At 50.3% G+C, this 15,924-nt stretch overlaps 1 protein-coding gene across 7 annotated transcripts in view; it reads left to right on the top strand.

Annotated features, from left to right (window-relative positions):
* Window positions 1-15,561, top strand: part of PIK3C2B (phosphatidylinositol-4-phosphate 3-kinase catalytic subunit type 2 beta) — a 64,638-nt gene extending 49,077 nt beyond the window's left edge. For all 7 annotated transcript variants that reach the window (XM_047704135.1, XM_047704131.1, XM_047704132.1 and 4 more), the window contains 11 exons: window positions 1,302-1,438; window positions 4,977-5,146; window positions 5,643-5,799; window positions 6,139-6,248; window positions 7,171-7,372; window positions 7,795-7,919; window positions 8,919-9,036; window positions 10,839-10,920; window positions 11,317-11,423; window positions 12,844-12,972; window positions 13,482-15,561. In XM_047704135.1, coding sequence (XP_047560091.1) covers window positions 1,302-1,438; window positions 4,977-5,146; window positions 5,643-5,799; window positions 6,139-6,248; window positions 7,171-7,372; window positions 7,795-7,919; window positions 8,919-9,036; window positions 10,839-10,920; window positions 11,317-11,423; window positions 12,844-12,972; window positions 13,482-13,670 — 1,526 coding nt within the window. In that variant the 3' untranslated portion in view covers window positions 13,671-15,561. The remainder of the gene's footprint in view (window positions 1-1,301; window positions 1,439-4,976; window positions 5,147-5,642; window positions 5,800-6,138; window positions 6,249-7,170; window positions 7,373-7,794; window positions 7,920-8,918; window positions 9,037-10,838; window positions 10,921-11,316; window positions 11,424-12,843; window positions 12,973-13,481) is intronic.
* Window positions 15,562-15,924: the final 363 nt, after the last annotated feature.

Genomic DNA, 15,924 nt, shown 5'->3' with positions numbered 1-15,924 from the left:
ATCTGTGCTTCTCCAGAAAAACAAAACTGGCAAGGTTGTTGCCGTAGAAGCTGTGGGAGGGCATTAAAAAAAGGGAAGATAGAGCAGAAAGAGGGGACCTGGAATAAAGTAGAACAGACTTGGTGATGTAACCACACGTGCCGTGTAGACTTCGGGTCCTGATTCAAACCAACCAGCTGTGAAAAGGCATTATTTTGAGACCATAGGGGGAAATGTAAGTATAGACTGGGTTAAAGAATGATCGTTAATTTTTGGGATGTGCTAATGGCCTTGGTGGTTATGTCCTTGTTAGTTGTACTTGAAATATTTATGAGTGAAATGACGTGTCTGGGATTTGTAAGGGGGCTCCTGGCTGGCTTAGTTGGTAAAGCTTGTGACTCAGGGTTGTGAGTTCAAGCCCCACACTGGGCTCAAAGTTTACTTTAAAAAAAAAAAAGAAAAAACATACTCTAGTAAGAAGGGAAAAAACAGGGTTGGCTGAGTGAAATAGGTAAATGAAGATCCGTAAAAACAATTTTTGAAATGGGGTGATATACAGACGCTGTAAAAGAGATTAAAAACAAAAACAAGTAAATGAGAAAATTCAGGAGAAAGGAACAAGAAGATGAAGCCTGGAGTAGACCAATACAGACGTCGTAAAAGAGATTAAAAACAAAACAAGTAAATGAAAGGGGTGATGGTTAGGTGTGAATTCATGATCCCATTCTCTTTATTCGTATACGCGTGTGTGTGTGTACATACGTATAAAATGTTTATACAGGGCTGCCTGGATGGCTCGGTTGAGCATCTGCCGTTGGCTCCGGTCATGATCCCAGGGTCCTGGGATCCAGCCCCGACTCAGGCTCCCTGCTCAGCAGGAAGCCTGCTCCTCCCTCTCCCTCTCCCTGCCTCTCCTGCTGCTTGTGCTCATTTCTCTCTGTCAAATAAATCAATAAAATCTTTTTTTAAATGTTCATACATATATATGAATAATTATTCATAAACATTGTTCATATATACACACACACACACACACATACACATATATGTGCCTGAAAATTCCAACAGTAAAAGTTAGAAACAAAAGAGGAACAGCAGCAATGACTAGGGAGACCAAAGGGCCCCGCAGTGTCCCAGCGTGGAATATGAGGCTTGGGAATGGTATTCCTCCTCCTGCTGTCCTTTTCCCCTGATTATCAGACTTTGTCCGAATACCCTCGGGCTTCATTTATAGGGAAGCGTCCCGCAAGGCTCCCGTAGTTGCCTCCCCGTAGTCCCCTTGCCTCTGCTCGGGAGCACCCCACCGATGCCCCCTCTCACAGGGATGGTGGAGATGATCCCCAATGCTGAGACGCTGCGGAAAATCCAGGTGGAGCACGGGGTGACCGGCTCCTTCAAGGACCGGCCCCTAGCAGACTGGCTGCAGAAGCACAACCCCGGGGAGGACGAGTATGAGAAGGTAGGATTGGGGGTTGGGGGGCACAGCTGGGGGCGGGGTGCGGCTGACTCGGGCACATGGCTGTGAGAACACAAGGCTGGATGGGCACAGAGGAGACAGCTCAGCTGTGTCGGGGGGAAAGAAACCTGCTTGGCTGACAGGTGCCTCCGCATAGCTAGGGTTTGGGTCAAATGACCATGGTAAGTGTACTGAGAAAATCTGCTGGTGTCCAGCTGGGAAACCTCTGTTGGGTTCCCCTGGCAGATGGAGTTTTGGGAGCATGTGGGGGGCAGCATTTGAGAAACTGCCTGGATCTCTCCCAGTCGTGGCTTCTGTTCAGTTCCTCCTGGGCCCTCGGAGGGGTTCAGTGGCACTTTTCACCATGTGAATTAAGATTCACTCGGGTGTACGGAGCTGGTCTGGGGCAAGGCTATAAGTAAGCGGGAGCCAGGATGAAGGCGGGATAGGAGACAGAGGTCGTAGAAAGGGAGGCTGGCCTGTTCCTTAGGTGGAACCTTCCTAGGTGGTAGGGCCTTGGTGGCCTTCTGTGGTCCGTGGCTGGTCCACAGTTTCATGGTGAGGGAACCAGTCATAATCCCCAACTTATAAGAGACGGACTGTAAGCCAGGATGCCCATTTATATAATCGAACTTCCAAGGGACCTCGACACTAATAGATATTGATGAGTGCATTTTATCCCGGAGGGGAAACCGATATGGATGGCCGAATCATAATCAGAATGTTTGTTCAGTGAACATCTAATTAGGTGATCCTAGATGGCCTTAAACATTTGCGATCACCAGGATTTAATTCCTGGCCTGCTGTGCTCTCTTTGTATTCTCGTGCGGCTCCTCAGCTCTTAACACTTTAAGTACCACCCGTTTGCTGACGTTGTCCAAAGCCATTTCCTCTTCTCTCCCTCGAGCTCTGTGCGCTAAGCCACCTGCAGGCTGGAGGTCCCTCCTCGAACTTCACCCATACCTCAAACTCAGTAGAGACAAACCCGAGCTTTCTGTCTCCTCTTTTCTTGAAGCCCGCCTTTTGTGTGTTTCCTGCCAGTAAATGGTGTGAGCCTCTGTGTCGTCACCCAAGACAGAGCCATGAGTCTTCTTGACAGTTCCTTCTGGCTCTCCTCTGCTGTACCAAGCCCTGTTGATTCTTCTCTCCCAGCATCTCTCACATCTGTCCTCTTCTTTCCATTCCTTTCAGCTATCTGCTGTCCTTGAACCACTGGAATGCTTCTTCTTCTGTTGCCATCCTCTGCTTGAAGTCAGAGGTGGCTTTTTCAATAAAGTATAAACCGCTCCTGTCACTCCTTTGCTCTAGGTTCTTCAAAGGCTCCCTGTGTCCTAAAAGATAGGTCCAGCGTCCATAGCATGGCACAACATAGCATTGTAATCCAGCCTGGCCCACCCCTGCAGTCCCATCCACAGCACCTCCCCTTTTAATGATAACTTACTCCCCAGCCTAGGAGAGTCCTATTTTCCTGATACCTTTAAGATGGTAGTGTTCCTTCTGCCTGGAAAGCCAGGTGTTCCCTTCCCCATCCCTCAAAACCCACCCTCTCTACATTGCCAATCTCGAGACTCTCTACCCTTGGAGAGGAGTCCTATGGATTCTTTCCTCCCGCCCCTCTACCCCACTACGGTGTATTCTTTAGGTCTGACATGGCCACCACACAGAGGCACTATGCTTGCTGCTGGACTTATGTCATAATAAACATGGTAGAAGGATGCATGACAAGAATGCATAGAGACATTGGTCTGTGTCTTTGTGTTTAATGTCAGCCTTCCAAAGGCAGCCTGTCAGCTCATCTCGGCTTTCTGCTAGAGTAGCGCTGGTGGTTTCTTCCACTGACTTCCAGTAGGAAAGATCTAGAACCATCCGTCTCCTGGCCACTTCCTGAGCAAAGAGAGTTGTCCACATCCCTCAAGTAAGAACCCCTTAAATCAGGAGAGCTCCCTTGGTCTGGCGAGACTTGCGGCAGCTGACACTCCGCCTAACTTAGGTGATGAGACCGGAGTCATTTACCCACAGTCACGGAGCTCCTGTGAGTCAAGACAGCATGCATTCCCTGTAGGGCCACCTGGCTGGGTCAGTCCGTAGAGCATGCATGCAACTCTTGATCCTTGGGGTTATGGGTTCGAGCCCCACATTGGGTGTAGAGATTACTTCAGAATAAAGTCTTAGAAAAAAAGAAAAGAAAAAGGTTACCTTCTAGCTGGAAAGGATGTCTGTGGCAGGAAGATAAGTTGGTGGAGATGAAGGTCACGACCAGGAAGTGACAGGTTGTACTCCTGAGTGGCTTGTTTTCATTCATCTATTTCCCTGTCCTGGAAATAGTCCTTTCCTTCTAGAAGGTGCATTCTGTGATCTCTTTGCAGACTTTCTGTTCTTAGAGTCTTGTGGACTCGCCAGCTGATTTAATTAGACAAGGGACTAGGTGGGGGATTCCGTGCGGCTAGTTTTGACACAGGCCTTGTGGATGCCCAAGAAGCTGCTGGGAGCTAAGACCCCTGGACCCTGGGGAGAGAAAAGAGTGAGCGCTGGCTTAAATGGGGGTGGCAAGTAGGGCTGTCAGGGGCTCAGAGGGGGAGGAGTCTTCGGGAGCTGGGAGGGCCTAGGAATCCCCACCCTGAAGGATGGGAAGAAATTTTGCAGAGAGAGACAAGGAGGGCACGCATTCTCTATCTGGGAAGCTTTCTCTCATTCTCAAGTCTGTACATTCCTTGTTGGCTATGCCATTTTTCTCCTCTGCTGAGGAGTCGTGAATTCTTAGAAATTCTATAAACCTCGCAAAGAGGATTCAGAGGGTGAAAGGTAGCCATTTGCTGATTGCATTTCATGTATTTCTTAGATAAGGGGACAGATGTTGACCAGATGAAATTAGGTGGTTCTAACCCCTTAGCGCCTCCCCACCTCCTGCTTTGTACTTAAAAATATCCCTTACACAGTTTACCAACTAGAGATGTCTGATTCTCAAGTGTAAACCCGCCCCCACCCCACCCCGCAGGAGTGTGAAACTGCCTCAGCTCTTCTTCGGGGTGAAGTGACTTTAATTAGATTAGCACTTAGCCGCTACCAAGAATCCTGGGGATGGGAGATATCTACGGGGCGGGGAGAAGCCTGGAGAATTCTGAGCGGGGTCAGGAAGGGACCCAGAAGTCGGCTGCCTCAGGGCCGTGCTTGAGTTGAGACGGTCACAAGCGTTTGGGAACGTAGTAAACATCCGTCTTCCTGGCCATTAGTGTCTTGTCAGTCGGGGCTGCTCAAGTCAGGGCTCCCAGGCGAGTTCACTGTCTTTGCAACCAGTTTCCCTAGAAGAAGGGGAAGAATGGCAGAAAGAGTGGTGGAGAGAGACACACCAGCCTTCTGTCTCCTCACAGCCCATAAGACAGGAGAGAGGTGTCTGTGTGTGTGGGGGGGGTGCACACCCATCCCCGATGAAGGCTGACCTGGCTGGTGGGAGATGCTGCTGGGGCTCGTGGCCCCTGGAGTCCCTCCGAGCCCGCCTTCCGTCCTCTCCTCCCATCCGACTGCCGTCCCCCCCCTCCCCCAGGCTGTGGAGAACTTCATCTACTCGTGCGCCGGCTGCTGTGTGGCCACGTACGTCTTGGGCATCTGCGACCGGCACAATGACAATATCATGTTGAAGACCACCGGCCACATGTTCCACATAGACTTCGGCCGCTTCCTGGGCCACGCGCAGATGTTCGGCAACATCAAGCGGTAAGGGGTCTGCGGCAGCCAGGCCAGGCCGCGTGTGGAGGCCGGGGAGGTCCGTGGAAGTGGTTCTGAGAGGAACACGGGCCTGTCACAGAAGGGGGCTGCACTTGAGCCCCTGGGCTGCACGGCTTCGGAGGAGAGAAGCCTGAGAAAGAGGTCAAGTCCCTGCAGGGCCTTCCAGAAGAAGGTGGGGACCAGCTCTTTTCCCTCCCCGCTGAGGCCCGAGCAAAGGAGAACGAGCCCTGAGCACAGCCAAAGGGAATACAGTTAGCTCTCCAGAAAAGAAATTACTGATAATGCACAGACAAGGAATCCGTGAAGGATGTCTCTGCGGGTCTTTTGAGATAAAGGTAGAAAAAGCAAAAGGGAAGAGTTGGGGAGACTACCATCTCTCCAGGTTCCCACAGGTGACGAGGGGAACCATTCCCTGATGCACCCCACAAGGTGGGGGCTTCCTCCTCCAAGCTGACCTTCTACCTGTATGTTCCCCTTGGCCCAGGGACCGTGCCCCCTTTGTCTTCACCTCGGATATGGCGTATGTCATCAACGGGGGTGACAAGCCTTCCAGCCGCTTCCATGATTTTGTTGACCTTTGCTGCCAAGCCTACAACCTCATTCGCAAGCACACCCACCTCTTCCTCAACCTTCTGGGCCTGGTGAGGAGCTCTGTCCCTTTCTGAACCCCTCCTTCTTATCATCTGGCACCACCTTTAAGACTCCCCTGTCTTGCTTCAAAGGATTTCTAGAAATCTACTTTGCTGAGGTCTAGATAAAGGCAGGGCCCAGACTACTGGGAACAGTGGTGTCTGCGGTGCCTGACGTCCTGCCCCAGCACCCCCATTCCTGTGGCCTTCCAGCTACAGCCCACAGCATCCCTCTGCCACTCTCTAGAGGGTTAGAGAGCCTAGTTGTCAAAAAATCTTGCCTTATGGGGGGAAGGAGCAAGAATTTCTGGTTTTACAGATGCCCGCTTTCCATCTTTGCTTTCCTTCTAGATGTTGTCTTGTGGGATCCCCGAGCTCTCGGACCTGGAGGACCTCAAATACGTGTATGATGCTCTGAGACCTCAGGACACAGAAGCCAACGCTACCACCTACTTCACCAGGTAACACCCCCTGCTCCAGGCCGGCCTCCCCTCCCCCCACTGCCATCCCGGACTCACTCATTTCCAGGCTGCCTGTTGGGCAGGAGTAGGGCTAGGGAAACGGGAAAGGCGTAGCTCAGGTGGCCACCAACTAGAGTTGACTACGTGTGTTTGTTGTCCTAACTTTGCCTCTGACTTTCTAGGGAAATCCCTTGACTTCTCTGACTCTGTTTCCAGTCCGCATATGGTGCTCACCTTTGTGTACAGAGCTATTGTTAAGTCTTACTTATTCTCTCCAGTCTCAGTCAGAGACTTTGTTTATGGGACGAACATGGATTTTTCTTAGTCCTCAGCTCTCTGGGTCAGAACCCTTGTACTTACCCAAACATGGAACTCCATGGTTCCATTTTCCCACACTTGGCAATGTTTTTAGACACACGGTATGAAAGCAAGGAAGTGTCTCTATACTCGTCTACAGTTCCGTCTGTGTAGGCGTTGCCTCCATTTATCGTGCACTCTTTTTGACCCTTGGTGAACTAGATTTTCTGTGTTGGTCTCACGTAGAACCTCTCCCTTTGATCTGAAATCTCTAGAGCAAATGGTGCTCGCTAACTTTCCACGGTGCTGGAGGTCTGCTGTACGTAGACATTTTCATGTTGACCCTGTGGTGTAATCCCTAACTCCTACGTTGGTTTAACTGTCTTCGGCTCAGTTGAGCAGCGAGGGGAGATAAAACCCCAGGATTCACACGAATAATGGTGCATGTCCATAATCGCGTGCCAGCCATGCGCTCTGTAAGGATGTCACGCGAGGAACAGGATTCTGTCTGAGCTGGGTGTCAGGCTCCGGAGTTGGTGGGTACTCACTGAGATCGCCGTATCCAGGCAGCGGGGACCTGGGTCCATGGTTACACCCTTTTCTTCCCATCCTCCTGCGCCAACAGGTTGATTGAATGCAGCCTGGGTAGTGTAGCCACAAAGCTCAATTTTTTCATCCATAACCTGGCTCAGATGAAGTTCACAGGCTCAGATGACCGGCTGACCCTTTCCTTCGCTCCCCGAACACACACGCTCAAGAGCTCTGGCCGCATTAGTGATGTGTTTCTCTGCCGCCATGAGAAGATTTTCCACCCCAACAAGGGCTACGTAAGTGCTTTTTCCAGTCTGACCCTGTCCTGCTTCCCACCTCCTCCAGCATATTGGGGTTCTGTCTCTTCACATCTGGGCAGTGACCGCTGGAGTTGTGAGTGGTTGCAGACTGAGCCTCTCCCCTGTCCCAGTGGACTGCTAGACTCAGGGAGCTGAGTTGCATGGTGGTTGCCTCTGGGTCAAGGGTCCTACGAAACTATGCGGGACATCTTTGCTTTTGGATTCCTCCAAGTGTACTGTCTGTCATCTTCTGCTTTGGAAACGTGTTTGCCCTTTTCCTTCAGGAATGTGGGTTTCCCTAACACATACACACACACGCCTGTGCACACACTCCCGTTCCCTCTTCTGTTCCCTTACCCACTCCCTTCATTGGGTGCACAGGGTTTGGCACATATTCTCTAAGATTTGGACCTTCGCAGGTTTATGTGGTAAAGGTGATGCGAGAGAACGCCCACGAGGCCACTTACATCCAACGGACGTTTGAGGAGTTCCAGGAATTACACAATAAGCTACGGCTGCTCTTCCCTTCTTCCCAGCTGCCCAGGTAGCTGCCCCCTTTCCTCTCAGCACAGGGGGATCCTAGGGAGCGAGAAGGGATAGGCGGTGGCAGGATGGTGGGGTCCAAGATGGGCTTGGTTTTCTTGGCCTGGTAATGAGCGTGGTAACACTGCGCCCCCTGCTGGCTGAGGTCCCCTGACACGCTCAGTCCAGCCTTGAAACATGAGCTTGGGTCCACCTGCCTGGAGAGAAAATAGGGGGTAAAGGCAGAGGACTAACTATGGATCTCGAGATGTTTCAAACTTTCTTGTCTTTTAGAGAGTAAAAGATAAATAGATAAAATTTGGCACATATATGTGACGGAATATTACTAAGTCTTAAAAAGAAGGAACTTTTTGACACCTGCTACAACAGGGATGAACCTTGAGGACATTATGCTCCGTGAAATAAGCCAGTTACAAAGAGACAAATACGTGCAATATTCCCCTTATATGAGTCTCTAGAGTAGGCAGATTCCTAGAGACCAAAAGCAGAATGGTGGTCACCATGGCTTGGAGGGAGGCAGGGGAGGGAGGACTAGGGAGCCGTTTAATGGGTGCAGAGTTTTAGTTGTACGAGCTGAAGGAGTTCTGGAGATGGATGGTGGTGACGGTCGCACAGCCATGTGTGTTTCTAATGCCACTGAACGTAAGGGTTGCAATGGTAAATTTTATGTCTGTGTATGCCCACACACATTTTTTAAAAGGAATTTTCAGATGAATTTTTTACCCTGATGGGGAAAACTGCAGGCTCCTCCAGAGCCCCAAGGCACCCCTGCGGGAGCCCTAGGACTCTGGCCCGCAGCTTGGTTTTCTCGTATGGGGTTCCTGGAACTGCCGCCTGAGATGCTGCCCCGGGGAGCCGTGGGAGGAATAGGGCCGGCTGCTGAGAAATGTGGGTCAGCTCGCTGACAACGCAAATGAAATGTGACAAAAGCCTGCCGCCTCTTCGTCTTCTTTTCCTTTCTTGCCTCTCCTGCGTTCCCACGGCCCACCTGCCTCGCCAGCTTCCCTAGTCGCTTCGTGATTGGCCGCTCGCGGGGAGAGGCCGTGGCCGAGCGGCGGAGGGAGGAGTTAAACCGCTACATCAAGCACTTGACCCGTGAAGCCCCCGAGGTGGCCGAGGTGGGTGGGCTCTCCTCTGTTCTGGGCTGTTGGAGGTGCTGGGGCCGCGTGGCATGGGGTGGGATGGGATGGGATGGGGTGCCCCCTGGCGGTCAAGGACGGGACTTGGCTCTTAGGATGTGTCTCACTCTGCAGAGGTGAAGGCGTGTAAGAGAGGAAAGGCAGGAGAGAGGGGGGAAGGAAAGAAGGGGGGACGGAGGGTCTTGGCTCCCGCCTTTTGGGACGTTCCCTTAAATGCAATGAAAGCATGCCGCTGGGCACACGGAGAGACATTTATGAGACAGACAGGTATCAGAAGCGATCCTAGACTGCTAGGAGTGATCAGAATCTTGGGCAGGAAGGGCTTTTTTTTTTCTTTTTTCTTTCTCTTCTTGAGGAAAAGGAGTTTTTTGAGCACGTTGAGTGTGTGTATTTGCCCAGATTTTTTTTTAAGCAAATGGTATTACAGTTTGTTATTATAATGGGCGTAAAAACAAAGTCATCAGGAGTTCCAACCCCTGACAGACCATCTCATCCTCTTTCCATGTTTCCTTCCTGTCTGTCTGTATGCACATGTTTCATACTGGTCATGGCTTCAGGATCACTCTATAATGGTTTCCACTTAGCATTTATAGTAAGCATAACTTTAAATACCTGTACCAAATGAATACTTTGACTGGCAATATCCAAATCTCCTTAACCATTTGCTTCTTTTTTTAAGATTTTATTTGTTTATTTGACAGATATCACAAATAGGCAGAGAGGCAGGCAGAGAGAGAGAGGGAAGCAGGCTCCCTGCTGAGCAGAGAGCCCGAGGCGGGACTCCAGCCCAGGACCTGAGATCATGACCTGAGCCAAAGGCAGAGGTTTAACCCACTGAGCCACCCAGGCTCCCCAACCATTTCCTTCTCGAGAGATAGTTAGAGTTTGTCCATTTTTTCCCCCACTGTTAATGCTAGGTAGGTATTTTCACACATTTAGTTTTTGTTTTTCCTAACACAGTTAGGAAACAGTCCCAAGAATGGTCATAGTTTCTGTCCAGGGCTGGCTCAGATATTTCTCTGCTTGAAAGGTGTATGTGTGTCCATGGGGGAGGGTGCAGCAGAGAAGAACAGACTGCTTTCCACCCAATGTAACCTAGGTTTTTTGTTTTTTTGGTTTTTTTTTTCCTTTTTAAAAAACTTTTTATTAGGAGAGCTTTCAAACAGAAAAGCAGAGAAACAGTACAATGTATGCCTAAATGGCCATCACCAAAACAGTTAACATTTTGCCATATTTGCTTATTTTTTCATGAAGTGTTTTAAATTCAGTCAGAGACATCATGACAGTCTATCCCTAAGTAGTCACTATGCAACTCTGAAAAATAAAGATGTATTCATATAGAACTACAGTAGTACAGCATATCATCCTGTATGTAGTCCGTATTCAAAGTTTCCCTGCCATCCCCAAAATTGTTTTTACAGTTGGTTGGTTTGAGCCATGATCCAAACAAGAAGGGCATACTATCTTTGGTATGTTCCATTTCATAGGGCTCTTGTAATCTGGAATTGTCCCCCCCCCTTTTTTTAATGGGGCTATTGTCTTTTTTTTTTTTAATTAATTAATTTATTTGACAGACAGAGATCACAAGTAGGCAGAGAGGCAGGCAGATAGAGAGGAGGAAGCAGGCTCCCCGCCGAGCAGAGAGCCCAATGCGGGGCTCCATCCCAGGACTCTGGGATCATGACCCGAGCTGAAGGCAGAGGCTTAACCCACTGAGCCACCCAGGCGCCCCGGGGCCATTGTCTTATTGAAGAATGACTCTGTCTCCAATTTCATTTCAGTGTGATTTGGTGTACACCTTCTTTCACCCCTTACCCCGAGATGAGAAGGCTGCGGGCACCAGCCCAGCTCCCAAGTCCTCAGGTACGCTGCCTTCTCCTGCCAACCTCTCTGAGCTATTCCCAGGGGTAGTTTCTCCTGCCCCCATCCCTTCCCAGTTCTCTTCCCTTGACTTGTCTCTTTGCTTACTGGCTAGAAGATCTGGTTTCCCACTGAGGCTGTGGGGCCCACAGCTCCTCACACAGGTGTCCCGGGGTCATGATATTCAGCTGATAACACGCACACATTGCATAAACCATCTCAACCCAGTGCTAAGTCATGTTCACAGATATCACTTGGCAGTTCCCCCATGGGTATCAGGAACCCACCATGAAGATATGGGGGTGGTGGGTGGAGAGAAGAAAACAGAAACATCTGCCTGGCACCAGATGGGGACAAAACTGGCCTCATGACCTTTCTTGCATTTCTTTGTCCCTATAGATGGCTCATGGGCCCGGCCTGTCGGGAAGGTGGGCGGGGAGGTGAAGCTGTCCATCTCCTACAAAAACAATAAACTCTTCATTATGGTGATGCATATTCGGGGCTTGGTAAGTAGATGCACAGTCTTTGTTTGGTTCTCGATCTTTCTTGTGGTACTTTTCCAACTTTGGTACATAGCCTAATTACGCTGAGCCTTTTTTCTTTTCTTTTTTTCTTTTTTTCTTTTTTTTAAGAATTTTATTTATGGGGCGCCTGGGTGGCTCAGTGGGTTAAGCCTCTGCCTACAGCTCAGGTCATGATCTCAGGAACTTGGGATGGAGCCCCGCATTGGGCTCTCTGCACAGCAGGGAGCCTGCTTCCCTCTCTCTCTCTCTGCCTGCCTCTCTGCCTACTTGTGATCTCTGTCTGTTGAATAAATAAATAAAATATTAAAAAAAAAAAGAATGTTATTTATTTGAGAAAGAGAGAACACAAGCATTTGGGGGTGTGGGAGAGGGTAAAGGAGAAGCAGCCCGACATGGGGCTCGATTCCTGGACCCTGGGATCATGATCTGAGCCAATGGCAGACACTTAACCGACAGAGCCACCCAGGCGCCCTTACTCGGAGCCTTACTGAAATGAAGATAATGTTGGTATAGTTGGGGGGGGTTAAATGGAAGAGTACATACAGATTGTGGTAAATGCTCCGGCAAGCAGTGCAACAGAGGACAGATACTGGGCTGGAGCAAAGTCGTGGCACTTTTATAAAGAAGGGTCAAGGAAGCCCTCCTTGACGAGGAGATATATTCCAGCACAGAAGGAAGGAGGTGAGGATTGTTCCAGGCAGAGGGAGCAGTTAAATCCAAAAGCCCTGAGTCAGGAGCCTGCCTGGGGTGTGTCTGGAAGTGCTCGGGGCTGTTGTGGCTGGAGACTGTGGAGCAGAGGGGAGAAGAGTGGCTGATGGGGTTGGAGAGAGCCCTGCGGACCAGAGCCCGGGTCCCACAGTTGGGACCGTGGCTCTTACCCTGAGTGAGACAGGAACCATGGGAAGGTTTTTGAGCAGAGGCAGGACAAGATCTAGTTTTAAGTTTTAAGAGGATCAGGCTGCCTGAAGCCCTAATTGGCTGGCTTTCAGCAAGCAGCTTAATCTCTGGCTCTTCAACCACTTCTTGGAGTTTACCTGGATCCAGTGACAAAATAGACAAAGACATTGGGCCAGGCAGGAAGATATATAGGGACGTGATGGCTCAGCCAAAACAGACCAAGGGACGGCATGCCCGGAGCATTTGAGTGAAAAGTATAGACTGGGTATTACAGGCAATCAGGTTGATGTTTTGATAGGACGCCTCCTGTTGGCATGGGAGAGATTTCTCTCAGAGTGGAATGAGCTGGGTAGCCCATTCCTGTGCCTCACAAGAAGCCAGGCTTTGGGGATAAGAGTCTGAATCGGGGGGTGATCACAGGAATGACGATAAAGACACAGACCTAGGAATCATCTTCTCCTTTTTTTTTTTTTTTAAATTTTTAAATTTTTCATTCCCTTTGTAGCAACTGCTGCAGGACGGGAATGACCCGGACCCCTATGTGAAGATTTACCTCCTCCCTGACCCTCAGAAAACCACTAAGAAGAAAACCAAAGTGGCCCGGAAAACTTGTAACCCCACCTACAATGAGATGGTGGGTGGGGCACGAGCTGGGCTAGGGCGGGGCTTAGCCGACTACACCTGTTTGTGGAAATCAAGTCCAACTGGAATGTGGTCCCACCCGTCCATTTCAGTGTCCTCTGTGGCTGAAGTTACAGTTACAGCCGCATGATTGCATCCTCGTGACAGGGACCAGATCGTAGGGCCTCAAAAGCCTAAAATATTTCCTATCAGGCCCTTTCTGTAAACAAGTTTGCTGGCCCTGAGGATCGGGATTCCACAGCTGGAGCGTGGCCTCGGCCCTGTCCCTCGGGGAGTCGGGGAGGAGTCCCTGGCCGATAAGCAGTGGCCCCGGTTCAAAGCCCTTACCTACCTGACCTCCGCAAAGCTTTTTAAAGCTCTTCTCAGATTCCGAATATCTTCTCTGTCCCCTTCGATTGTGGTTGGACAGCTCAGTGGTCTCAGCCTCAGCCGGATCAAACCCCCACAGCCCTAAGCGTCTCCCTTTTTTGTTCCCTCTCTTCCCAATCTGGGCACTTGCAGCTGGTGTACGATGGGATCCCCAAGGGAGACCTGCAGCAGCGGGAGCTACAGCTGAGTGTGCTGAGTGAGCAAGGGTTCTGGGAGAACGTTCTCCTCGGGGAGGTGCACATCCGTCTGCGAGAGCTGGACCTGGCCCAGGAGAAGACTGGCTGGTTTGCACTGGGGTCTCGAAGTCATGAGACCTTGTGAGCCCAGCAGAGCCCTCCCTCTTCCCCTCCCAAGACCCTAGGCTGCTGGGGGAGCTAAAGGAGAGGACTCTTCCCCGGCTTCAGGTGTCCTTTCCTTGCCAAGGGGCAGCGCCCTTGGCGGGCCTCCTCTCTGTCCAGGCGGATCGGGCCTCCGTGACAGAAGGGAGGGAGAGTAAGATGCTCTCTGCTGTCCCCTCCTCCGCCAAATGAACTTGGGTCGGTTGTGATGAGCAGCCCCATGGAGGCTGTGAGGTGGAGCAAAGTTTTAAGTTTACCTTGTGTCAAGGGAGCAATGCCTGGTTTGGGGTGAGTGGGGGGCGGGTGGTGTATGAAGTAGCATTTGGGGGGAGGGGGGAAGGATTATCTTTATTTTTATTTTTAAAAAATGAAATAGTAATGTTGTCCTGACTGGACAGGAAGCCTCGTGAGAAGGGACTTCACATATGCCTCGGAAGGCAAGAGTGGCAGACTATTTGGACTTTTTGTATGATTAAGGTTCTTATTGGACTTTTTCTTAGGTTTCTGTTTCGTTCGCCTGTCCTTCGTTTTTGTTTTTCTGTCTGTAGGACTTACTTGGGGAGGGGCCCAGTGGGTCCTCGATTAGAGCCCTCCCTCTCAGAGGGCAGGTCAGGGAGGGGCAGGGAGGGCGGGTGTGCCGGACTGAGGCCTGCGAGGGGCCTTTCTGATTTTGCCTCCAAAGGAGAGCGCTGTGATACCTATGTGTGTAAGGAAGGGCCTTCCGAATGGGCCTCTGCAGAGGGCCTGTATTCAGGGACGTGGGCTCTCTCGGGGAGTTTTTCCTCTCATCTTCCCCTACTTTGCTAGGACTACCCTGAATACTGTCTTCTACTCCTCCATTCTCACAGCCCCCTAACCCGGGGGGACTGTCTTGTCCCTGTGCATACGCTGGTTGGGGGGGCTCTTCCACAGGCCTCTCTCCCTTCTTTTTTCTCCAGTGGGATAAAATGCTGCTTCTGCTCTCAGATTTGCTTCCACCCAAGGGCGTCCTGGCTCTGGGCAGGGGTCTCTCGGGGCAGATGTGAGCCAGGGCGGAGCCGGTGGGGGGCGGAATCCATCACCTGCCACACCTCTGTTTTTTGAGTGCTGCTTTCCCCAAACTCCATTTCTGTCATATATATATTTTTTTTTAATAAGAATTTCCCTCATTCTGTGGGGCCATAAACCTATTTAGTCTGGGGCCCAAGGGATGCCTAAGTAGAGGAGAGGAGCCTGGGGTGGGGGATTCCAGTGATGTTCTTTGGTTGTGAGGAGGCTGGAGTGAGGGTGTGGTTGATCCCCTGGAGCTGGTCTGGGAGGGAGAGACAAGGCTGTTAGACTCTTCGTCCTCTCCCGGATGGATCCAAGTCACTCCTGCTCTTTACTGCAGACATTGTACTCCTTGGAAAAAGAGGGAGAGACTTCGAATTTGATAGGAACTCTTTAAACCAGACTTGGCTGCATGTACCCCATGATGGGGGCATGGAGGTAATTGGCATACCCTCAACCATCCTCCCCCAGCTTCCTTGTCAGCTCCAAGGATCAGAAATTCCCCCGTTGCTGACTCATTCCATAGGTAGAGAAAGAAGCTCCATTCACAGAAGCCACGGGGTGGGTAGCAAGGAAATCTAAACTTTTCTTTTTAGGTTCAAAATGTCAAGGATCAGGTTGCCACTGTCGGGAAGGGGATGGGGGAAGTCGGGACAGGAGTGGAACTTCTCCAGATGAATGGACCATAGTTGCGTTACTGGCTCTTTGCCCGTAGCTCATTTTATTTTGACCTTCTGTGCCCCTGACTTACAGAGATCTGTGTACTGTACCCACTTCCCAGACATCCTTGTATCTGCTACTTTCTCTGGAATTGTATTTTCTAATAAATGAAATTTGAGAAAAACAAAACTAGCGTTTTTGAGATTGGTCCATGTTTTTGATGTAAACAGCCAGTATACAAGATGAGATACGAATGGTTGGTGGTCTTATAAATGGTGCCTTTCAGATGCACTGGTTCCCTGCATGGGGCATTTCACATTCATCAGCCAGATCTACCCTCAAAGCAGCTCAGTCAGGTGAATGGTATCCCCATTTCACTGAAGAAGAAATAGATGCTCGGAGAGATTCAGGGATTTGCCTTAGAACACAACCATTCAGCCTTGGGTCTGGAATTTGAACATAGGAATGACCCCAAACCTGGAGCAACCTTATAGGTAATCTTTAATACGGGCCCTTACATTGGTGTAGTATTTGTCAGTTTTCAGAGT

This window comes from Lutra lutra, chromosome 15 (assembly GCF_902655055.1).
Source record: "Lutra lutra chromosome 15, mLutLut1.2, whole genome shotgun sequence".
Classification (NCBI taxonomy): Eukaryota; Metazoa; Chordata; class Mammalia; order Carnivora; family Mustelidae; genus Lutra; species Lutra lutra.
The sequence above is the reverse complement of the archived record's forward strand: the minus strand, read 5'-3'. Positions and strand labels throughout refer to the sequence as shown.